At 51.1% G+C, this 23,977-nt stretch overlaps 9 protein-coding genes across 9 annotated transcripts; 5 read left to right on the top strand and 4 right to left on the bottom strand.

Moving 5' to 3' along the window:
* The first annotated feature begins 75 nt into the window (after window positions 1-75).
* LOC133262960 (scale keratin-like) lies at window positions 76-447 on the top strand. Its single transcript, XM_061442472.1, has one exon. The coding sequence runs from the start codon at window positions 82-84 to the stop codon at window positions 445-447; it is 366 nt and encodes a 121-aa protein (XP_061298456.1). The 5' UTR covers window positions 76-81.
* A 2,298-nt stretch (window positions 448-2,745) lies between these two features.
* On the bottom strand, window positions 2,746-3,120 carry LOC133262955 (scale keratin-like). Its single transcript, XM_061442466.1, has one exon. The coding sequence runs from the start codon at window positions 3,109-3,111 to the stop codon at window positions 2,746-2,748; it is 366 nt and encodes a 121-aa protein (XP_061298450.1). The 5' UTR covers window positions 3,112-3,120.
* Window positions 3,121-4,252: 1,132 nt separating this feature from the next.
* LOC133262830 (scale keratin-like) lies at window positions 4,253-5,076 on the top strand. Its single transcript, XM_061442323.1, has 2 exons — window positions 4,253-4,294; window positions 4,687-5,076. The coding sequence occupies exon 2, from the start codon at window positions 4,711-4,713 to the stop codon at window positions 5,074-5,076; it is 366 nt and encodes a 121-aa protein (XP_061298307.1). The 5' UTR covers window positions 4,253-4,294; window positions 4,687-4,710.
* Window positions 5,077-7,270: 2,194 nt separating this feature from the next.
* LOC133262907 (scale keratin-like) lies at window positions 7,271-7,702 on the bottom strand. The gene has a single exon (XM_061442419.1). The coding sequence runs from the start codon at window positions 7,691-7,693 to the stop codon at window positions 7,271-7,273; it is 423 nt and encodes a 140-aa protein (XP_061298403.1). The 5' UTR covers window positions 7,694-7,702.
* A 1,568-nt stretch (window positions 7,703-9,270) lies between these two features.
* On the top strand, window positions 9,271-9,783 carry LOC133262829 (scale keratin-like). The gene has a single exon (XM_061442322.1). The coding sequence runs from the start codon at window positions 9,295-9,297 to the stop codon at window positions 9,658-9,660; it is 366 nt and encodes a 121-aa protein (XP_061298306.1). The 5' UTR covers window positions 9,271-9,294; the 3' UTR covers window positions 9,661-9,783.
* A 2,129-nt stretch (window positions 9,784-11,912) lies between these two features.
* On the bottom strand, window positions 11,913-12,287 carry LOC133262831 (scale keratin-like). Its single transcript, XM_061442324.1, has one exon. The coding sequence runs from the start codon at window positions 12,276-12,278 to the stop codon at window positions 11,913-11,915; it is 366 nt and encodes a 121-aa protein (XP_061298308.1). The 5' UTR covers window positions 12,279-12,287.
* Window positions 12,288-13,869: 1,582 nt separating this feature from the next.
* Window positions 13,870-14,235, top strand: LOC133262828 (scale keratin-like). The gene has a single exon (XM_061442321.1). It carries the CDS (start codon window positions 13,870-13,872, stop codon window positions 14,233-14,235), a length of 366 nt encoding a protein of 121 aa, XP_061298305.1.
* A 3,793-nt stretch (window positions 14,236-18,028) lies between these two features.
* LOC133262826 (scale keratin-like) lies at window positions 18,029-18,487 on the bottom strand. Its single transcript, XM_061442318.1, has one exon. It carries the CDS (start codon window positions 18,485-18,487, stop codon window positions 18,029-18,031), a length of 459 nt encoding a protein of 152 aa, XP_061298302.1.
* A 4,025-nt stretch (window positions 18,488-22,512) lies between these two features.
* Window positions 22,513-22,971, top strand: LOC133262827 (scale keratin-like). Its single transcript, XM_061442319.1, has one exon. It carries the CDS (start codon window positions 22,513-22,515, stop codon window positions 22,969-22,971), a length of 459 nt encoding a protein of 152 aa, XP_061298303.1.
* The last annotated feature ends 1,006 nt before the right edge of the window (window positions 22,972-23,977 follow it).

The raw sequence follows: 23,977 nt of genomic DNA, 5'->3' as shown, positions 1-23,977 counted from the left end.
GCCAGGAGCAATCCGTACCTTGCTCATGATACCCATACTTGGTGCCTTGTGTTGCAGCCCCACCTCTCTTCTCACACCAAGATGTCTTGCTACGACCTGTGCCCACCAAGAACCGGCGTGGCCGTCCCCCAGCCCATCGCTGAGAGCTGCAACGAGCTGTGCGCCCGCCAGTGTCCCGACTCTTCAGCCTTCATCCAGCCACCGCCTGTGGTTGTCACCTTCCCCGGCCCCATCCTCAGCTCCTTCCCCCAGCAAGCCGTGGTGGGCTCCTCCGGAGCACCCGCCTTTGGAGGCAACCTGGGGCTGGGAGGCCTCTATGGTGCCGGGGCCACTCAGGCCTTGGGGGGTCTCTGCACCTTTGGCAGACCCTACGCTCCTGCCGCCTGCAGCCCTCTGCCTCTGCCCCACTACAGCCAGAGGCTGTGGGACACCCGAGGATCCTGCTAGAGCCAGGTCAACTCCACCATGCCCACTCTGGGGTGAGGTGGCATGCATGGGCTACTGAGTAGTGCTGACCATCCTCATCCCTACCCAAGGCCATGGTAGCTGCCAGTGTCGCATGCCCTTCCCTTATCCTTGCCCTCTTCTGCTCTCTGCTCTCCTCCCGTTTCCTCTCTCTTCTCAGCTGGGGCAAGATCTGCATGTAAAAGGGCCTGAGGGGGCTGATGAACCAAGTCCTGGGGATCTGGAATGCTTCAGCAAGGCAGTATGCCAAGCTTGAAGCCCTGCTCTGGAGACATTGCCTCTGTTTCCTCCAACAAGTGGTTGTCAGCCTCTCTGGGATTTGCCCTCCGGTTCAGTGACAGTCTTTGCAGCTCCTCTGTTCACAATAAAGTTTTCCTGCATCTAAGCTTTGTCTCCCTCCCTTCTTCTCCCAGCTGGGTCTGGCAGGAGCTGGAGAAAGGGCAGAGATCTAGATAGGCTCAGGCAGTGCTCTTGTGCCTGCTCTTCACTGCCTGGGAGTGGCACCAGCTCCAACAGGTCGCAATGCTCTGCAGAAACAATACAGCATTTCCAGGCATCTGCAGAGAGGAGACTTGGCGAGAGAGAGTATTAAACCCTGTGCCAGCAACGTGGCATGAGTTGTGAAGAGCAGTTTGCCAGGAAAGGCCCTGGGAGTGCGTAGGGACACCAATTGGAGCAGGATCCAGAAACATACCACAGCCAAAAGGATTCAGCTGCACCCTGGGCTACAAATATTACATGTGGGGGAGTCCTGCTTTTCTGGAGATGGCAGAATATCTCCTGTCAATGGCAAGTCTAGAATGAAATCCTTGCTTGCTTTGCTTCCCTCCATCGAGTCTGCTTCCCTCGTGGAGGTTTCTTTCCCTCATCCCATGAGTTTTCTCAATTTTAGACCTCCAATTCTCTCCCCATCCCTGCGGGGAGGTTCGGAGCGAACTGCTCTGTGGTGTTTAGTGGGCGGCTGGGATGAAAGCAGGTAAATGACAGCAGGACAGAGAGAATCTGTCCTGTATTGAGGGCATGAGAGAGCTGGGCTACCTACTGTTTGCACAGAGGATGCTCTTGGGGTCTAATCAGTGTGCACACAGGTCTGACGTTAAGCTGTCGAGCAGCTGGAGTTAGGCTCTTTTCAGAGGTGTCCAGGGCAAGGACTACAGGAAATGGGATCCAGGGAAACGTCAACTTCCCAAGGCAGTTTTTCACGGAGAGGATGAGCAAGTACTGAAAGAGGTTGTCGTGGATCTTATGGAGTCTCTGTGCTTGGAGATGGACAATAGCCTCTGGACATGGTTAAGGGCAGCCAGATCCAGGTGATCTTGCTAGAGGCAGCAGCATGACAAGATGCCTTCCTTGCCAAGCATGCTTATACTCTCATCAAGCTGTGATTCTTGTGCTTAAGTATGTGCATCAGGGAAAGAAGTTGGCTCAACCATGCTGGTCTGTGCTGGGAGCTGGCAGGAGAAAATAGAAGGAAGGGGAAGAAGAAGAGGGAATAAGCAGAAGGGTAAGGGGAGGTAGAAGAGGGAAGCGGTTGAATAACACAGAGGAAATGACCCAGAGTGTGGAGAATAGATAGGCAAAGGAAAAGGGATAGGAAAAGGGATAGGAAATGGAACTGAAGGCCTTTCATCTGCTTTCTTCCGCAGCAAATCAAGCAGAGCCAAGGAGGCACACAGGGCTGGAGTCACTGCAGACATTGCCCTGGAGCGCCTCCAGTCCCTGGTGCAGAGCCAGTCATGCGCAAGGAGGCTGGAGGTCTGCAGATGCCTTAGGGCTGTGTGTCCCCCTGCAAGGGAGCAAGCGCATTCAGCCTGGGCTCCTGGAGCTCAGCTGTGGGGCCGTGTGTGTCCAGAGCTCCCGAAAAGCAGCTAAGCCTGGCTTTGCTGCTGGCAGAGCTGGAAGACTACCATGGCCTGTCTGGCAGAGCCCTGAACAGGATGGGGAAAGCCTGGTAGCCCAGGCTGGTCTGTGAACAGAAAGGTGCAGAGGCAGGCATTGGTTGCAGGATTGTTTTATTGCAGTGGAGAAAGACACATAAGGGAGAAGTCGGAAGGTTTTCCTTCAGGGTTTCTGGAGAGGTGATTCTTCAAAGTTCTCCCAATAGGAGGCTGCTTTAGAGACAAGGAAGTATCTTGTGGGTTTCTGGTGGATTAATGCATTTGGGCACAGGCAGGAGCAAGGGGGAGGAGAAGTGTCATTGAGAGAGGGAAAGCAAGGTAAGAAAAGGAGGAGGCCTAGGGGTGAGTTGCCACAGGAACCCTGGAGAGTATGGGGTTGGCTTTAGCAGGAGCCACAGGAGTTCCAGAGCCTCTGGCTGTAGCGGGGCAGAGCCAGAGGGCTGCAGGCGGCAGGAGCGTAGGGTCTGCCAGAGGTGAAGAGACCCCCCGAGGTCTGAGTGGCCCCGGCACCGTAGAGGCCTCCCAGCCCCAGGTTGCCTCCAAAGGCGGGTGCTCCGGAGGAGCCCACCACGGCTTGCTGGGGGAAGGAGCTGAGGATGGGGCCGGGGAAGGTGACAACCACAGGCGGTGGCTGGATGAAGGCGGAAGAGTCGGGACACTGGCGGGCGCACAGCTCGTTGCAGCTCTCAGCGATGGGCCGGGGAACGGCCACGCTGGTTCTTGGTGGGCACAGGTCGTAGCAAGACATCTTGGTGTGCGATGGGATGGTGCTCTGCAAGAGTTAGAGATTGTAAGAGAGCAGCAAAGGGTAACTCCCAAGAGGGAGACCTTGGGGTTGGTGCACAGGGCCAGAAGGACAAGCGCTCACAGACCTACCCTGTTCCTCGAGGAGAAGGTGACCAGAGTGGTGGTTGGGAGAGAATGGCAGAGGCACGGCTTTTATACCAGCCTTGCCATGGCTCAGCATTGTCTGAGCCAATCTGCAGAGTTGGTAACACCTTCTGTCCTATGATGACAGGGCTGTCTGACTCCTGCCCCTCCCTGAGTCAGCATCCCCTTGCCAGAACAGCACATTCTGCTTCCAGGTTTCCTACCCTCCCCATTCTGCTCTGTGGGCTACATGAGAGCTAACATCTCCCACACACAGCAGTGTTCCTCCAAAGATCTCCAAACTCCGTCAAGGACCTTCTGGGTCGGGGCTGGCTACATCCTCCGATGCTTGGGCCCGAGTGGGGATCTGTGCTCATTATGCCACGCACCTCAGGAAAGAAGAGCATGAGGACTCTTGTTGGCCCACGTTGGCAGAGGTCAATGGCCAGTGCCTGCAGGCATATGGGAGCCCGCTCCCTTGCTCTTAGCAGGCAGCGATACACAGTGCTGAGCAGGCAGATCCCCACAGGAATGCCTTTGATTTGACATTTCGTAACCTCACGCTTCTGCAGATAATGGACGCTGGGAACACATCACACTGTCACTGGCGTGCGGGAGGCCTTGACAAGGCAAATTCTTGCTCAGCGCCCTCGTATGCCCTGTGGCTCTGCAATGAAGGCCTGAGGCCACTCTGAGATCAAGCCCGTGAGGAAGAGCCATGGCACGCATGGCACTTGCAGTCAGCCTTTGTCACGCTGCGTGCCCTCTAACACACGCAGATAATGAAAAGCCAGTGGGGACAATCTGACCCATGAGGTGGCAGCTGTCAAGCGACCAAGCAGGGTAATTGCTGGAACTGATAGAGCGGGTTGGGGCTGGTGAGCAAACGGCATCAGCAAAACAGCCCCGCACCACGCAGGGAGGAGGCCGCGAATTGGCCACCATGAGCCACGTGCCCCCAGCGCGGCCGCTGCTCCCCGCCCTCGCCAGCCGGGCATAAAACCCTGGCCAGGGTGAGCACTGGCATCCACCGCTCCTGCCTTGCTCTGCTCAGGAAAAGGGTAGGTGAGTGCCTGCGGGGCTCTGCCTCCGGTGGTTGAGTGCGGTTAGTCTCTCCCTATCCAGGAGAGCTCTGGCACAGGGGCCATCGGGGGAGCAGGCTGGGGGGGGGGCAGACAGCCCTAAATGATGGTGGCAGGAGGGAGGATGGAGCCGCTTGGTGAGGACAAGCAGAGCCAGGATCAGCACAGGCTCTGGGGAAGGGATTGTGTGGACTCTGTGCGTGAAGAATAGGGCGTAGATGGGGAATGGACGGGCGAAAGACAAGCATTGGGCAGTGCAGGCAAGGCCGTGGCTCTGGCCCCTGTATCTGCAGGGTAGCATGAGAAGAACAGTGCTTCTTAACTAGGAAGGATCAAGCCCTCACTCATGACACCCCTGCTTGGTATTGCAGGCTCACCTCTCTTCTCACACCAAGATGTCTTGCTACGACCTGTGCCCACCAAGAACCGGCGTGGCCGTCCCCCAGCCCATCGCTGAGAGCTGCAACGAGCTGTGCGCCCGCCAGTGTCCCGACTCTTCAGCCTTCATCCAGCCACCGCCTGTGGTTGTCACCTTCCCCGGCCCCATCCTCAGCTCCTTCCCCCAGCAAGCCGTGGTAGGCTCCTCCGGAGCACCCGCCTTTGGAGGCAACCTGGGGCTGGGAGGCCTCTACGGTGCCGGGGCCACTCAGGCCTCGGGGGGCCTCTGCAACTTTGGCAGACCCTACGCTCCTGCCGCCTGCAGCCCTCTGCCTCTGCCCCGCTACAGCCAGAGGCTCTGGAACTCCTGTGGCTCCTGCTAAAGCCAGCCCCATACTCTCCACGGTTCCTGGGGCAACTCACCCCGAGGCCTCCTACTTTTCTTACCTTGCTTTCTTTCTCTCAATGACACTTCTCCTCCCCCTTGCTCCTGCCTGTGCCCAAATGCATTAATCCACCAGAAACCCACAAGAAACTTCCTTGTCTATAAGCAGCCACCTGCTGGGAGAACCTTGAAGGACCACCTCTCCAGAAACCGTGAAGGAAAACCTTCCGACTTCTGCCTTGTGTGTCTTTCTCCACTGCAATAAAACAAGCCTGCATCCAATGCCTGCCTCTGCACCTTTCTGTTCACAGACCAGCCTGGGCTACCCGGCTTTCCCCGTCCTGCTCAGAGCTCTGCCAGACAGGCCATGGTAGTCTCCCAGCCCCAGCAGCAGCAAAGCCAGGCTTAGCTGCTTTTCGGGAGCTCTTGACACACACAGCCCCACAGCTGAGCTCCAGGAGCCCAGGCTGAATGCGCTTGCTCCCTTGCCAGGGGACACGCAGGCCCAAGGCGTCTGCAGACCTCCAGCCTCCTTGCGCATGACTGGCTCTGCACCAGGGACTAGAGGCGCTCCGGGGCAATGTCTGCAGTGACTCCAGCCCTGCGTGCCTCCTTGGCTCTGCTTGATTTGCTGAGGAAGAAAGCAGATGGAGGGCCTTCAATTCCATTTCCTGTCCCTTTTCCTACCCCTTTTCCTTTGCCTATCTATTCTCCCCTTCTCTGGGTCATTTCACCCTGTGTTATTCCACCACTTCCCTCTTCTACCTCCCTTTACCCTTCTGCTTATTCCCTCTTCTTCTTCCCCTTCCTTCTCTTTTTCTCTTGCTCACTCCAAGCACAGACCAACATGGTTGAGCCAACTTGTTTCCCTGATGCACACACTTAAGCACAAGAATCACAGCTTGATGAAAGTGGGAGTGTGTTTTGCAAGGAAAGCATCTTGTCATGCTGCTGCTTCTTGCAAGATCACCTGGATCTGGCTGCCCTGAACCATGTCCAGAGGCTATTGTCCATCTCCAAGCACAGAGACTCCATAAGATCCACGACAACCTCTTTCAGTGCTTGCTCATCCTCACCGTGAAAAACTGCCTTGGGAAGTTGAGGTTTCCCTGGAACCCATTTCCTGTAGTCCTGGCACTGGACACCTCTGAAAAGAGCCTAACTCCTGCTGCTTGACAGCTTAACTTCAGACCTGTGTGAGCACTGATTAGACCCTGTGAGCATCCTCTGTATGAGCAGTATTTAAGCCAGCTCTCTGATGCCCTTGCCACAGGACAGATACTCCCTGTCCTGACATCATTTTCCTGCTTGCCGTCAACAGCAGATGTACAGCCATCTCCAGAAAAGCAGGATTCCACTACATATAATGTTTGTAACACAGGGTGCAGCTGAACACTTTTGGCCAAGGCATGTTTTCTGATCCTGCTCCCCATGGTGTCCCTATGCACTCCCAGGGCCTTTCCTGACAAACTGCTCTTCACAACTCATGCCACGTTGCTGGCACAGGGTTTAATACTCTCTCTCGCCAAGTCTCCTCTCTGCAGATGCCTGGAAATGCTGTATTGTTTCTGAAGAGCATTGCAACCTGTTGGAGCTGGTGCCACTCCCAGGCGGCGGAGAGCAGGCACAAGAGCACTGCCTGAGCCTATCTAGATCTCTGCCCTCTCTCCGGCTCCTGCCAGACCCACCAAAAGCTTTTCTCCATCCTGCCTGAACGTTTCATGACCAACCAGCACCCACCCTCACCTAAGATGGGCATCTCAGCACCAGCATTTGCCCTCCCACAGTTGCCTGGAACCTGCCTCCATGGTCTCCCCAGCTGGGAGAAGAAGGGAGGGAGACAAAGCTTAGATGCAGGAAACCTTTATTGTGCCCAGCGGGGCTGGAAAGACTGACACTGAACCGGAGGGCAAATCCCAGAGAGGCTGACAACCACTTGCTGGAGGAAGCAGAGGCAATGTCTCCAGAGCAGGGCTTCAAGCTTGGCATACTGCCTTGCTGAAGCATTCCAGATCCCCAGGACTTGGTCCATCAGCCCCCTCAGGGCCTTTTACGTGCAGATCTTGCCCCAGCTGAGAAGAGAGAGGAAACGGGAGGAGAGCAGAGAGCAGAAGAGGGCAAAGATAAGGGAAGGGCGTGTGACACTGGCAGCTACCAAGGCCTTGGCTAGGGATGAGGATGGTCAGCACTCCTCAGTAGCCCGTGCATGCCACCTCACCCCAGAATGGGCATGGTGGAGATGACCTGGCCCTACAGGATCCTCGGGTGTCCCACAGCCTCTGGCTGTAGCGGGGCAGAGGCAGAGGGCTGCAGGCGGCAGGAGCGTAGGGTCTGCCAAAGGTGCAGAGACCCCCCGAGGCCTGAGTGGCCCCGGCACCGTAGAGGCCTCCCAGCCCCAGGTTGCCTCCAAAAGCGGGTGCTCCGGAGGAGCCCACCACGGCTTGCTGGGGGAAGGAGCTGAGGATGGGGCCGGGGAAAGTGACAACCACAGGCGGTGGCTGGATGAAGGCTGAAGAGTCGGGACACTGGCGGGCGCACAGCTCGTTGCAGCTCTCAGCGATGGGCTGGGGGACGGCCACGCTGGTTCTTGGTGGGCACAGGTCGTAGCAAGACATCTTGGTGTGCGATGGGATGGTGCTCTGCAAGAGTTAGAGGTTGTAAGAGAGCAGCAAAGGGTAACTCCCAAGAGGGAGACCTTGGGGCTGGTGCACAGGGCCAGAAAGACAAGCGCTCACAGACTTACCCTGTTCCTCAAGGAGAAGGAGACCAGAGTGGTGGTTGGGAGAGAATGGCAGAGGCACGGCTTTTATACCAGCCTTGCCATGGCTCAGCATTGCCTGGGCCAATCTGCAGAATTGGTAACACCTTGTGTCCTATGATGACAGGGCTGTCTGGCTCCTGCCCCTCCCTGAGTCAGCATCCCCTTGCCAGAACAGCACATTCTGCTTCCAGGTTTCCTTCCCTCCCCATTCTGCTCTGTGGGCTACATGAGAGCTAACATCTCCCACACACAGCAGTGTTCCTCCAAACATCTCCAAACTCCGTCAAGGACCTTCTGGGTGGGGTCTGGCCACATCCTCCGATGCTTGGGCCCGAGTTGGGATCTGTGCTCATTATGCCACGCACCTCAGGAAAGAAGAGCATGAGGACTCTTGTTGGCTCACATTGGCAGAGGTCAATGGCCAGTGCCTGCAGGCATATGGGAGCCCGCTCCCTTGCTCTTAGCAGGCAGCGATACGCAGTGCTGAGCAGGCAGATCCCAACAGGAATGCCTTTGATTTGACATTTCGCAACCTCACGCTTCTGCAGATAATGGACGCTGGGAACACATCACACTGTCACTGGCGTGCGGGAGGCCTTGACAAGGCAAATTCTTGCTCAGCGCCCTCGTATGCCCTGTGGCTCTGCAATGAAGGCCTGAGGCCACTCTGAGATCAAGCCCGTGAGGAAGAGCCATGGCACGCATGGCACTTGCAGTCAGCCTTTGTCACGCTGCGTGCCCTCTAACACACGCAGATAATGAAAAGCCAGTGGGGACAATCTGACCCATGAGGTGGCAGCTGTCAAGCGACCAAGCAGGGTAATTGCTGGAGCTGATAGAGCGGGTTGGGGCTGGTGAGCAAACGGCATCAGCAAAACAGCCCCGCACCACGCAGGGAGGAGGCCGCGAATTGGCCGCCATGAGCCACGTGCCCCCAGCGCGGCTGCTGCTCCCCGCCCTCGCCAGCCGGGCATAAAAGCCCTGGCCAGGGTGAGCACTGGCATCCACCGCTCCTGCCTTGCTCTGCTCAGGAAAAGGGTAGGTGAGTGCCTGCGGGGCTCTGCCTCCGGTGGTTGAGTCCGGTGAGGGACTCCCTATCCAGGAGAGCTCTGGCACAGTGGCGATCCAGGGAGCAGGCTGGGGGGGGGGGCAGACAGCCCTAAATGATGGTGGAAGGAGGGAGGATGGAGCCGCTTGGCGAGGACAAGCAGAGCCAGGATCAGCACAGGCTCTGGGGAAGGGATTGTGCGGACTCTGTGCGTGAAGAATAGGGCGTAGATGGGGAATGGACGGGCGAAAGACAAGCGTTGGGCAGTGCAGGCAAGGCCGTGGCTCTGGCCACTGTATCTGCAGGGCAGCATGAGAAGAACAGTGCTTCTTAACTAGGAAGGATCAAGCCCTCACTCATGACACCCCTGCTTGGTATTGCAGGCTCACCTCTCTTCTCACACCAAGATGTCTTGCTACGACCTGTGCCCACCAAGAACCAGCGTGGCCGTCCCCCAGCCCATCGCTGAGAGCTGCAACGAGCTGTGCGCCCGCCAGTGTCCCGACTCTTCAGCCTTCATCCAGCCACCGCCTGTGGTTGTCACCTTCCCCGGCCCCATCCTCAGCTCCTTCCCCCAGCAAGCCGTGGTGGGCTCCTCCGGAGCACCCGCCTTTGGAGGCAACCTGGGGCTGGGAGGCCTCTACGGTGCCGGGGCCACTCAGGCCTTGGGTGGCCTCTGCACCTTTGGCAGACCCTACGCTCCTGCCGCCTGCAGCCCTCTGTCTCTGCCCCGGTACAGCCAGAGGCCCTGGAACTCCTGTGGCTCCTGCTAGAGCCAGCCCCATATTCTCCACGTTTCCTGGGGCAACTCACCCCTAGGCCTCCTCCTTTTCTTACCTTGCTTTCCCTCTCTCAATGACACTTCTCCTCCCCCTTACTCCTGCCTGTGCCCAAATGCATTAATCCACCAGAAACCCACAAGAAACTTCCTTGTCTATAAGCAGCCTCCTGGTGGGAGAACTTTGAAGGACCACCTCTCCAGAAGCCGTGAAGGAAAACCTTCCGACTTCTGCCTTGTGTGTCTTTCTCCACTGCAATAAAACAAGCCTGCATCCAATGCCTGCCTCTGCACCTTTCTGTTCACAGACCAGCCTGGGCTACCCGGCTTTCCCCGTCCTGCTCAGAGCTCTGCCAGACAGGCCATGGTAGTCTCCCAGCCCCAGCAGCAGCAAAGCCAGGCTTAGCTGCTTTTCGGGAGCTCTTGACACACACAGCCCCACAGCTGAGCTCCAGGAGCCCAGGCTGAATGCGCTTGCTCCCTTGCCAGGGGACACGCAGGCCCAAGGCGTCTGCAGACCTCCAGCCTCCTTGCGCATGACTGGCTCTGCACCAGGGACTAGAGGCGCTCCGGGGCAATGTCTGCAGTGACTCCAGCCCTGCGTGCCTCCTTGGCTCTGCTTGATTTGCTGCGGAAGAAAGCAGATGGAGGGCCTTCAATTCCATTTCCTGTCCCTTTTCCTACCCCTTTTCCTTTGCCTATCTATTCTCCCCTTCTCTGGGTCATTTCACCCTGTGTTATTCCACCACTTCCCTCTTCTACCTCCCTTTACCCTTCTGCTTATTCCCTCTTCTTCTTCCCCTTCCTTCTCTTTTTCTCTTGCTCACTCCAAGCACAGACCAACATGGTTGAGCCAACTTGTTTCCCTGATGCACACACTTAAGCACAAGAATCACAGCTTGATGAAAGTGGGAGTGTGTTTTGCAAGGAAAGCATCTTGTCATGCTGCTGCTTCTTGCAAGATCACCTGGATCTGGCTGCCCTGAACCATGTCCAGAGGCTATTGTCCACCTCCAAGCACAGAGACTCCATAAGATCCACGACAACCTCTTCCAGTGCTTGCTCATCCTCACCGTGAAAAACTGCCTTGGGTAGTTGAGGTTTCCCTGGAACCCATTTCCTGTAGTCCTGGCACTGGACACCTCTGAAAAGAGCCTAACTCCTGCTGCTTGACAGCTTAACTTCAGACCTGTGTGAGCACTGATTAGACCCTGTGAGCATCCTCTGTATGAGCAGTATTTAAGCTAGCTCTCTGATGCCCTTGCCACAGGACAGATACTCCCTGTCCTGACAACATTTTCCTGCTTGCCGTCAACAGCAGATGTACAGCCATCTCCAGAAAAGCAGGATTCCACTACATATAATGTTTGTAACACAGGGTGCAGCTGAACACTTTTGGCCAAGGCATGTTTTCTGATCCTGCTCCCCATGGTGTCCCTATGCACTCCCAGGGCCTTTCCTGACAAACTGCTCTTCACAACTCATGCCACGTTGCTGGCACAGGGTTTAATACTCTCTCTCGCCAAGTCTCCCCTCTGCAGATGCCTGGAAATGCTGTATTGTTTCTGCAGAGCATTGCAACCTGTTGGAGCTGGTGCCACTCCCAGGCGGCGGAGAGCAGGCACAAGAGCACTGCCTGAGCCTATCTAGATCTCTGCCCTCTCTCCGGCTCCTGCCAGACCCACCAAAAGCTTTTCTCCATCCTGCCTGAACGTTTCATGACCAACCAGCACCCACCCTCACCTAAGATGGGCATCTCAGCACCAGCATTTGCCCTCCCACAGTTGCCTGGAACCTGCCTCCATGGTCTCCCCAGCTGGGAGAAGAAGGGAGGGAGACAAAGCTTAGATGCAGGAAACCTTTATTGTGCCCAGCGGGGCTGGAAAGACTGTCACTGAACCGGAGGGCAAATCCCAGAGAGGCTGACAACCACTTGCTGGAGGAAGCAGAGGCAATGTCTCCAGAGCAGGGCTTCAAGCTTGGCATACTGCCTTGCTGAAGCATTCCAGATCCCCAGGACTTGGTCCATCAGCCCCCTCAGGGCCTTTTACGTGCAGATCTTGCCCCAGCTGAGACGAGAGAGGAAACGGGAGGAGAGCAGAGAGCAGAAGAGGGCAAGGATAAGGGAAGGGCATGCGACAGTGGCAGCTACCAAGGCCTTGGCTAGGGATGAGGATGGTCAGCACTCCTCAGTAGCCCGTGCATGCCACCTCACCCCAGAATGGGCATGGTGGAGATGACCTGGCTCTAGCAGGATCCTCGGGTGTCCCACAGCCTCTGGCTGTAGCGGGGCAGAGGCAGAGGGCTGCAGGCGGCAGGAGCGTAGGGTCTGCCAAAGGTGCAGAGACCCCCCAAGGCCTGAGTGGCCCCGGCACCATAGAGGCCTCCCAGCCCCAGGTTGCCTCCAAAGGCGGGTGCTCCGGAGGAGCCCACCACGGCTTGCTGGGGGAAGGAGCTGAGGATGGGGCCGGGGAAAGTGACAACCACAGGCGGTGGCTGGATGAAGGCTGAAGAGTCGGGACACTGGCGGGCGCACAGCTCGTTGCAGCTCTCAGCGATGGGCTGGGGGACAGCCACGCCGGTTCTCGGTGGGCACAGGTCGTAGCAAGACATCTTGGTGTGCGATGGGATGGTGCTCTGCAAGAGTTAGAGGTTGTAAGAGAGCAGCAAAGGGTAACTCCCAAGAGGGAGACCTTGGGGCTGGTGCACAGGGCCAGAAGGACAAGCGCTCACAGACTTACCCTGTTCCTCAAGGAGAAGGAGACCAGAGTGGTGGTTGGGAGAGAATGGCAGAGGCACGGCTTTTATACCAGCCTTGCCATGGCTCAGCATTGCCTGGGCCAATCTGCAGAATTGGTAACACCTTGTGTCCTATGATGACAGGGCTGTCTGGCTCCTGCCCCTCCCTGAGTCAGCATCCCCTTGCCAGAACAGCACATTCTGCTTCCAGGTTTCCTTCCCTCCCCATTCTGCTCTGCGGGCTACATGAGAGCTAACATCTCCCACACACAGCAGTGTTCCTTCAACTCTGTCAAGGACCTTCTGGGTCGGGGCTGGCCACATCCTCCGATTCTTGGGCCTGAGTGGGGATCTGTGCTCATTATGCCACGCACCTCAGGAAAGAAGAGCATGAGGACTCTTGTTGGCCCATGTTGGCAGAGGTCAATGGCCAGTGCCTGCAGGCATATGGGAGCCCGCTCCCTTGCTCTTAGCAGGCAGCGATACTCAGTGCTGAGCAGGCGGATCCCCACAGGAATGCCTTTGATTTGACATTTCGTAACCTCACGCTTCTGCAGATAATGGATGCTGGGAACACATCACACTGTCACTGGCGTGCGGGAGGCCTTGACAAGGCAAATTCTTGCTCAGCGCCCTCGTATGCCCTGTGGCTCTGCAATGAAGGCCTGAGGCCACTCTGAGGTCAAGCCCGTGAGGAAGAGCCATGGCACGCATGGCACTTGCAGTCAGCCTTTGTCACGCTGCGTGCCCTCTAACACACGCAGATAATGAAAAGCCAGTGGGGACAATCTGACCCATGAGGTGGCAGCTGTCAAGCGACCAAGCAGGGTAATTGCTGGAGCTGATAGAGCGGGTTGGGGCTGGTGAGCAAACGGCATCAGCAAAACAGCCCCGCACCACGCAGGGAGGAGGCCGCGAATTGGCCGCCATGAGCCACGTGCCCCCAGCGCGGCCGCTGCTCCCCTCCCTCGCCAGCCAGGCATAAAAGCCCTGGCCAGGGTGAGCACTGGCATCCATCGCTCCTGCCTTGCTCTGCTCAGGAAAAGGGTAGGTGAGTGCCTGCGGGGCTCTGCTTCCAGTGGTTGAGTCCGGTTAGTCTCTCCCTATCCAGGAGATGTCTGGCACAGTGGCGATCCGGGGAGCAGGCTGGGGGGGGGCGGCAGACAGCCCTAAATGATGGTGGCAGGAGGGAGGATGGAGCCGCTTGGCGAGGACAAGCAGAGCCAGGATCAGCACAGGCTCTGGGGAAGGGATTGTGCGCACTCTGTGCGTGAAGAATAGGTCGTAGATGGGGAATGGACGGGTGAAAGACAAGCATTGGGCAGTGCAGGCAAGGCCGTGGCTCTGGCCCCTGTATCTGCAGGGTAGCATGAGAAGAACAGTGATTCTTAACTAGGAAGGATCAAGCCCTCACTCATGACACCCCTGCTTGGTATTGCAGGCTCACCTCTCTTCTCACACCAAGATGTCTTGCTACGACCTGTGCCCACCAAGAACCAGCGTGGCCGTCCCCCAGCCCATCGCTGAGAGCTGCAACGAGCTGTGTGCCCGCCAGTGTCCCGACTCTTCAGCCTTCATCCAGCCACCGCCTGTGGTTGTCACCTTCCCCGGCCCCATCCTCAGCTCCTTCCCTCAGCAAGCCGTGGTGGGCTCCTCCGGAGCACCCGCCTTTGGAGGCAACCTGGGGCTGGGAGGCCTCTACAGTGCCGGGGCCACTCAGGCCTTGGGGGGTCTCTGCACCTTTGGCAGACCCTACGCTCCTGCCGCCTGCAGCCCTCTGGCTCTGCCCCGCTACATCCAGAGGCCCTGGAACTCCTGTGGCTCCTGCTAGAGCCAAGCCACCCTCACCCCCACCCCTTCAGTGGTGAGATGGTGTGCAGATAGCCCTTAGGAGTGCTTAGCATCCTCAGCCTTGGCTAAAGCCTGGTCTTATGGCAATGCCACATGCCCTCCCCTTATCACTGTCCTCTTCTCCTGCCTTCTGCTCACTTCCCCTCTCCTCTCTTGTCTGCTGTTACTTCAGGCAGGATCTTCACGCATATGGCCCTGAAGGTCTGATGTGTCAAGTCCTGGGGATCTGGAATGCCTCACCAGTGGGGCATTCGAAACCAGAAGCCATGCTTTGGAGAAGACCCCTCTGCTTCCCCTAAGGCAGGGCAGCCAATATCTCTCAGAATTGCATACTAGGTCTTTGATAGTCTCTCCTACCCCTTTGGGTACAATAAAGTTTTCTTGCATCAAAACTTCGTCTCTCTTTTTCTGAATTTTTGTGCCTGGTAACTGTCGAGGGTTGATGTTTTAATCCCCTTAATGTACCGTGGGATATCATGTACCTTACCATATCTACGAGAGGAAAAGTGATTCCTAGTTTCTCCTGCTCTGCTCCAGCCATTTGCTTTTCAGCTTGTTGCAAGTTTTCCCTAACTGGTGAGAGGTGTTTTTTAATTGCAGAATTGTAGCAATGAATTGGCAGCAGGTCACTGAGCTATAGATGCCTCTTCATATGTGCATACTAATGTATGAATACGTGTGCAGGTATATATGTGGGCCATAATATTAATGTATTAGAATGTCTTGCCTTAGCTACTGGCTTTTCAGGAGGACATATAATGCTTCCCTCTCACTGAACAAAGTTTCATACTTTTATAAAACTGTTACCATATGATATTGAGGGAATTTATAACTACCTTGGGGTCAAAAATCAAACACAAATCATTTTTTTTTTAATCTTCCTCTTTATGACCCATCCCAGAACAATATTCTGCCTCTTACTGTTGTACGTGTGAGCTCTTTTAACTTCAGATTAGTGCCATTCACGTTTCTTGGATTCACATTTTCTTTTGGAGAAGTAGTGGCACATTGGCAGTGAGGACAAAATTAGGTGTGCTCTTCCCCCTCCTTCTACAGGTTCTGCTTTACAGTACCACCACTCTGTGGGATTCTATATTTAGCATGGATTCACTCAAGAGCATGTCATCTCCTTGTACCTTACCATCACTTATTGGGGCTACTCAGATACTTTCATCTTCTGTCACTTCTTTCTGATTATAGTTTGTGTTACACCAGATATTTTCTCCCTAGTCAGCAGCCACGTGGCTTTGCACTGTATTACTGACATTTGGGGAATAACATTACTGCTATTCCCATCAGTTAAGCCATCTTGTTTTTCCTGTCTTAAAGCCTGATTCCCTCCTGCTTAATGTCACTCAGCTTTATATTAACAGCAGATAGAACAGAACACTCCTAAATCATGCATCAATGTCATTAATGGAAATAGAGGTTTTCTGAGAGTTATCCTTGAGTAACCAATGTAGTAAACTCTCTCCATTCCTCTAACTCCCATATAACATGAGACACTGATAGAAGTGCATCTCTATGTACTATTTTGCAACCAGACATGAGATCACCCTTAACAGGCATCCAGCCCAAATAAAAGCTATGTAATCATGTCAGCTGGGTGCTAATAGCTCTCACCAATCTTGTTATCTTGGGCTAGGCACTTACTGTCTGACACAATATACATCTAATTGGGAGCTTGCTGGTACCTGTCTGACACTGCGTTACTGAGAGAATCAGCGGAAAAAGTTGGCAGTTGGGGGTCAAGTGTTCAGCTGTGATCATGTATGATTTACACTGAAGTACCTCTTATAAGCTCTGTGTTAGAGCAAGGATCCTGATGTGGAGCAGAAGAGAAACAGAGAGGAAACAGAGAGGGGTTCTGGTGTCCTCAACATGAGAAGGACATGCAGCTGTTGGAGCAAGTCCAGAGGAGGCCACAAGGATGATGAGGAAGCTGGAGCACCTCCTCTATGAAGACAGGCTAATAAAGCTGGGACTGGTCAGCCTGGAGAAGGCTGTGTGGTGACCTAGTAGCAGCCTTCCAATATCTGAGGGGGGCATACAGGGGTGGTTTTGTAAAGCTGTCGCAGGAATTGCCCTGGGCTGAACTAGCTGCGAGGAAAGAGGGCTTTTCTCAGCACAAAAAAGGCACCTGAGCCAAGGAGATGCAGGGCTGGTGCTGCAGGAACAAGGAGGTGGTTTGCTGAGCTCCTGGGAATTCACAGCAGCAGTGTCCTTGAGTGGCCTCAAGCCATTTGAACATGGAAAGCAGCAGCAGGGACAAAGAGCCATTTCTTGGTGCCCCAAAGACAGGAGACTTTCTTCTGCAGCTCAGCTGCTGGGTTCTTCACAAATCCCAGACACTCATGGGTCAGCAGCTGCGCTCTCAGCTGAGTCCTGCAAGCTCCAGTCCCTTTCCAGACACCCCTGCCACCTCTCCTGATCTTTCCCCAAAATCACAGGGCCATGAGGTTAGGCAGTGTTGGGACAGGGGGATGAAGCAGGAGAGCCTTCAGTGAATAACTTCTCTTTGGTCAAAATATTCTCAATAAATACTAGCTAATCAGTAAAATAAAACAGTGTTTTCTTAAAAGTGAGATTTGTGTGTCCTGAAGACAAATTTTCATTTGAACTTGTCACTTCTTACAGCACATATCCATCCGTCTGACATATCCAGTTACATTTGGTGGGGAACATTGAAGTTACCTGTTAAAAACAAGCTTGCTGTTCCTTGACACTGAGATAGGCTCCAGAAATTCTACCTACACATGTGGAGCTGTTCCTTGAAAGAGTCTCAGTGAAATCCTCAGGTAAATCCTCTGTAATGTGTTAGTTCCTATTCTTTTCACTTCACCCAGATGACTTAAAACACTCAGCCAAAACTCCCCTGAGGCAACTGTTATCACAGGAGTGATTAACAAAAAAGAGGCAGTGCTTGATCTTTGCTCATCAGATACCTATCTTAAAAATTGCTTCCTATTATTTACCTTCCTCCTATTGTTCTTTTTCAGAATTTGCTTTGACAGAACTTCAGGCAACATTTTTTTTACTTTGTCTGTGGTCACATTTTGATGATTTCTAGTGCATCACTTGAGAAGATGTAAAATAAAAAGGAATTCAAGCGCTAAATTAACTAGTGAAAATAAAATTTGTGCTAACTACTGGATGTCTGACAACTGGAGTGTTTAGTGTAGGGGAGACACTATTTTCAGCTGAGTAGCAATGAAAGACTGGGCAGAGAGGATTCTTAGGAGCAAGATCATATGTGGCCAGAGCTTCCAGGGCTCTGGGGTGTCCCCAGAGGCAGCTCAGCCTAGCCCTGCTGCCAGGACTGTGAGACTGCTGCGGCTTGGCTGGAAGGGTCTCATGCCACAGCAGGGCCAGGGAACCCTTCAGGCCAGGCTGGGCTATGACAGAAAGGTGCAGAGGCAGGTGTTGGATGCAGACTTGTTTTATTGCAATGGAGAAAGACACATAAGACAGAGGCAGATATGTTGTCCTCCCAGGCTTCAAGAGAAGTGTTCCTTCAGACTTCTCCCAGGAGGTGGCAGTTTCAGGGAGAAGGAGGCATCCTCTAGGATGGTGGAGCTGACACATTTAGCTGGCAGGGGCAAGTAAGAGGAGATGAAACAAAGAAGGAAATAAGTGTAATTTATGGAACTGTTCTGACTCCACTGAAGTGGAAGTCTTTGATGCTCTGCCCCTTACTCAGGAGCTCAGTTGAGGATCGAAACTATATCATGTATTCGCCAGTCATTCTTTGATCAGGGGACATTTAGTAGAATTTAGCAGGGGCCACAGCTGCCACGGAGGTACCTGCCAAACCGGTAAGGGCTGCAAGAGCCAAACCCATAGGATCTACCATACAGTCCCCTGTAACCCAGAGAGCCCCCATAGCCATAGAGACCACCATAGCCCAGGGACCCATAGCCCCCATAGCCATAGAGACCTCCATAGCCCAGGGAGCCATAGCCTCCATATCCATAGCCCCCATAGCCAAGTGAACCATAGCCTCCCAGGCCTCCATAGCCCCCAACGAAGGGTGCTCCAGAGGATCCCACAACTGAATCCTGGGGGAAAGAGCTGAGGATGGGGCCGGGAAGAGTGACGACCACTGGAGGTGGCTGGATCACAGTGGTGGTATCAGGGCACTGACGAACACATGGCTCATTGCAGGTGTCAGCAAGGGGCTGGGGGCGAGCAACGCCACAGGCAGAGCTGGAGACCAGGTCGTAGCAAGACATCTCGTAGGGGTGGAGTTCAATCTACAAAAGAGTTGATTTTACCAAGTACAAGAATTATTTACATACATCAAAATGCTATAGAGTTCACTGCCTTTCCTCAGACAAGAGCGCTTTGAACTATACCAGGTAACTGCTGTCTTTTAGAAATTAAAATTGAAGTAGAACTGCAAAATTCTTTACTCAGATGTTTTGGTGACTCAGTAGATCATCAAGTACTAGAACTCCAAGAGTGGAATGCGTTGTTATGCTGGATTTCATTACTCTAGCTGTTCCTTCTCACTGATCTCCTTTGTGCTGAGACTTGTCAGAAAAGGGATTATAAGTCATTACTCATTTTGCTCAGTAACTTGTTTGATGAGAACATTACAATGGAATTACAAAGATTATTGTCCCTAGTTTCCACACATTGAATCAGGGGACTGAGATATTTACAACCAGCTTAACAGCATAGTGTTTTGATTCTGAGTTCTGAACTCTCCTGAAAAACTTGCCACCCCAAACAAGTTTCCCCCCTTGACACAAAAATCCCGGTCAGCTCCTTAAACTCCCTCTATGATCCCACTTTCTCTTAAATACATTTCTTGGAAAGAATTTCCAAGAGTTCTCAATTCCTCTGTGTGATACTCTCTCTTAGCCAGTGCCTGATCTCTGGTAATATCCATGCCCAATTATCTTGAATTAATATAAAAGCAATTTAAGCGATGTGTAGTAGAATAAACTGGAGATAATGGAAGTTCTACTTCTCAGCTCAGCATCTCCCTTGTGAACCATGAAGATTTAAACTTTTTCAAGTCATTTCCAGTCACCCATATAACCATACAGAGAAGAGGAATGCACATTTAACTAGTCCCATCGTTTCTTCAGCTGTTGGAAGTGGCCCAATCATGAACTTAGTTTTCTGCCATATCAAGAAATTTCCAGATGGCTTTGCAATTAAATGCCAACCCTGAAGGCAGAGAAGAGCTGTGTATAACACCTTTCATCATTTTTGTAAGATATATCATTTCACCTAAAATTTTACCCACTAGTTCTTAATGGAAAAGACCATCCTAGATTAAATTGTAGAGCAAAGAACTATTCCAATACCTGGGAAGAGCAGATTCAGACTTACCCAGTTAGCTGAGAAGGAGAGAAGAGAAGAGGTTGGAATAACCCTGAGTGGAGAGAGCTTTTATACAGTTTAGAATGCCTGAGGGATGAGAAGCTGGTTTCGTGAATGTGGATCTAATTAGTTGACACGGCACATTTTTTGTATTGATAGCTCCACAAAGTGATGAAATTGTTGCGCTTTGTTTTTGTTTATGACTTGATTTCAATTATCATTAATATAACACACACATTACATCACATGCGGCTCTTTCATCTAAAAGAATGATGGGTGAAATTGATGCATCTTTCATCCTAAAACATGATTCATGAAATTAATATCAGTTTTCTATTCTCTTTGGAGCTGCACCATGTAGTAAGCTGCTTATACATGGATATTCTTCTTTTGCTGTCTTATATGAAAATGGTGCTCAGCCATTTATCAGAAAAAAACCTGTGGTGAGGTGTTTAAGTTTAAGTTTAAGTTTAAGAACTTATCTTAAAAATAAAACACAGTCTATCATGTTTATGATTCGATTATCATTAAATCCTCAGGAGGATGAGCAATATTTTTTGTTTGCTTAGGATTATTTTGATTATTACTTTGATACAGTTCATATTGGAATCCATGCAGGATTCTCAATACTCTCTGAATCAAATTGTATTGTGAGCATTCCCAAACACACAGTGGCAGATATCCAAAACAGCCTTACGTTTAATCTGACCTTCAAATTACAGCATAAAGCTGAATTTAGTTCTGAATGGAGAGATATTTATACTTTTAATGCTCAGGATTGAAAGATTAAAATAATCGATGTGTACATTGAATTAATATCTTGGTCTTCTGCATAAGAACTCCCCACAACAAGCTGACCTTGCAGCTAACTCCAATATTGGTGGCATCTTTCAGTAGAGAGCAATTATGAAGTGGGAATCAGCTGGGAAAGGCAAATCCTGGCTTTTGCTGAGGTTTCTTTCTTTGTTTATGCCATTGTTGTAATACTGTATTATTATCATGGTTATCATAATCATCAATGTGGTTATCTTCAGACCACATATTATTTCTTAATTATGAGCTTTTCCAAATCTGGTGATACATATGGAAATTTCCTGAGCTATAATACTGCAAAAAGTCATTTGAAAGTTTTATGAGAACATTCCAAGGGATTTTTGAAATACCACATGAACACCCATTACTAGCTTATACATACTGCGTCATAATAATATAAAAAGTATATAAAGTAGGTGGATGCATACACCCCACTATTGAGAGATAATCACATTAAAATAGGTAAGTTAAGGTCACTTGGGTCTTTCCATAATAAGTTTATGGTTTATAACACTTTTTGGACCTTAGTTTATTTGACTTCAACAAAAAAGAAAGTAAATTTTATTTTTAAAGGGCACGTTTGTCTAGAAACAGAGATTTGCTAATGTTCCCTGAACGACTAAGGAAAGAAAACCTCAACCAAACAAAAAAAGAAACCCACAAAAACCCCCAGCCAACCAACACCAGACCAAAACAGGATCCAATGGAGCCTGTCTTCATTGTGTCAGGGCTACAGTCCCTTTCAGTATCTGTGTCTTGTTGCCTGATGTACTTGCTTCTCTTAGTCCTATGTTCCTAGGTATGTCTGTCTAACACATAACAGTAGAAGAAAACACGGTAAAATATAAAGGACAAGCTCAGTGAAACGTCTCAGAAAAAATCATCTTCCATAGACTTGGGATTTCCAGGTGAAATATTTCTCTGTTCCCAAGGCTGAAAGACAGCTAGTAGAGAACCATCCAAAAGCCATTAAAAGATATTCCCAACTATTGTGTTCGCCTTGTACTGAGTAGCTCAAGGTAGAAACGTTAAGCCTGTAGGAGGAAAGTTCCCACCCTTGTTGTCTCCAGCCTTCGTTTGAGATCCTAAAAGAAATTGCATTTTGTCTCCTTGTATACTGCTGATTACACTAAAAGACCTGTCACTGGTCAAAAGATATGACTGTCATCCTAATTATGCAGGAATCTTAAGTCAGCTTAAATCCTCCCTTAATGTTAAAGAGAGCAATGGAATAATAAAATGTAATTCCACATATAAAGACAGCAAATAATAGAGAGGTCTGTGGTGGAGTGTGCACGTCACGCTATGTGTGGGCTTGAAATGCCTGCAACGCACAAGCAATAAGCAAAAACAGTTTCAGCACTTTGAGGAACTACGTGTCCTACAATTTGGGGTTGGTACTTAATTATGGGCTCACGCATAGGATGCTCAATGTCCTCCAGGCAATCACCAGAGCTGTATAAAAGCCCTCTGCATTAAGTCTTTACATCCACTTCTCTCAACCTCGCTCACCTTCGTGAACTGGGTAAGTCAGATTTCTCTCAAACTTCTCTAAGCTTACCTTGCTGTCAAGAAATCTTGATTTTAACTTAGGACCAAGTCCTCTTCAGTTACTGCCAGGCTGCCAGTGGTCTGTAGATTGCTGCTGAAACAGTGTTTGGTTTCTCATTTGTTACCGGGTCCTGTAAAGAGAGGCTCCAGAAGAAGCCTTTCTGAATCCCAAACTTGTAACTTTTTAGTGCTTCAAAGAGTTCCTTGACTATTTTAAAAGGTTAAGAATAGTTCATGTACATGGTTATATGTGGCTGCATTTAGTAGAGTTCTGCTGAGTTTGTAACAGGAAAGATGAAACTTACTAAGTAGAAACCATAAAAATTATCTCATCTGGAAATACCAAATATACAATTAAAAAGTACATGACATGAAGATGACAAAGTCAAAATTAACCTCCAGATTACAGTGCTACGTGGAATAGCAATAGAAAACAGGTTTTCATCCCAGATTTATGACTAATATGCTATTGGACTGCTTCATCATAATCTAATGTTTGATATTTTTTGATGTTAACATGAACAACTATGTTTTACAGACTGACTTTCATCCCTACAAGATGTCTTGCTACGACCTGGTCTCCAGCTCTGCCTGTGGCGTTGCTCGCCCCCAGCCTCTCGCTGACACCTGCAATGAGCCATGTGTCCGCCAGTGCCCTGATACCACCACTGTGATCCAGCCACCTCCAGTGGTCGTCACCTTCCCCGGCCCCATCCTCAGCTCTTTCCCCCAGGATTCAGTTGTGGGATCCTCTGGAGCACCCTTCGTTGGGGGCTATGGAGGCCTGGGAGGCTATGGCTCACTTGGCTATGGGGGCTATGGATATGGGGGCTATGGCTCCCTGGGCTATGGAGGTCTCTATGGCTATGGGGGCTATGGGTCCCTGGGCTATGGTGGTCTCTATGGCTATGGGGGCTCTCTGGGTTACAGGGGACTGTATGGTAGATCCTATGGGTTTGGCTCTTGCAGCCCTTACCGGTTTGGCAGGTACCTCCGTGGCAGCTGCGGCCCCTGCTAAATTCTACTAAATATCCCAGGCAAGGTATAACTGACAAATGAGATGTGATGGCTTCAGAGCTAACAAGATCTGAACCTCTAGTGCTCTGTTCCATGACCGTGAGACATATCCCTTAGCCCCCTTTGCATTTCTTCTCTTAACCTCTACTTTCAGCTCCTGCCTTTTCTTCCATCATATTTCTATATTGACTGATGTGAACATGCAACAGAGTTGCTCAAAATGGTTCCTGTTTTTTCAAATCAACAGCTAAAACTCAGGAAAAAAAACCTAAAATCAATTAAATGTGACTGTATCCCTGACTGGAGAACAGTTTCGTTCTTAGAGGCTCTGAAAATTTGTTTGTTTTCTCACTGTCATTAAAAGTTTATTGTATCAAATTTGCTATGTTCTGGTGTTCTTTTCATGTGCTTTTGCAATTGTTATTTGTCTTAAGAGAAACCTAACCTGAACAGCCATCAGTAACAGTCCAAGATGAATGTCCTGCCCAAAGAATGAGGGATTTCAAACGAACAAAAGCAGTGTGAAGCCCTCGCCATAAAAGGAACTACTGTCCTGCCCCCCCATTTTCCAGATAAAGATTCTTGACGTTTTTGAAGAATTTGGCTTCTTGGTTATACATCCACTATTTACAAATTAGTAGTGGTGGAGAAATGAATCAGCAGATTATGGATCTTTCATAAAAACATTAGATTTTAGTAAGGATTTCTTCCAGATCTGTTTTTAATCTCTTCGAACTTCAGGTTATCACTCAAATACTTAAACTCTATCCTCAGTAATAGTCTGTGCCGAAAATTGAATTCAATTTTATCAAATCCTTAAAGAAATGAAGTTTTCTGGGCCATAAAATGGAACTTTAAGTCTGAATTGTGGGTACTGCTCTTTCTCTATAATCCTGAAATCTAAGGTATTGGGTGTTTTTAGACAGAAAAACAGCTACTCCATACCCCAAATGCTAATTCATCTATGCCAGCAAGAAGAGCTGGAAATGTAGAAGACAATTACAGTG

The sequence above is a fragment of the Pezoporus flaviventris genome, unplaced genomic scaffold (genome assembly GCF_033815535.1).
Source record: "Pezoporus flaviventris isolate CSIRO_AGI_PZ_B2104156 unplaced genomic scaffold, CSIRO_AGI_Pfla_v1 ptg000225l, whole genome shotgun sequence".
In the NCBI taxonomy this organism is placed as follows: domain Eukaryota; kingdom Metazoa; phylum Chordata; class Aves; order Psittaciformes; family Psittacidae; genus Pezoporus; species Pezoporus flaviventris.
Note: the sequence above shows the minus strand (reverse complement) of the source record. Positions and strands in the feature narration are given on the sequence as shown.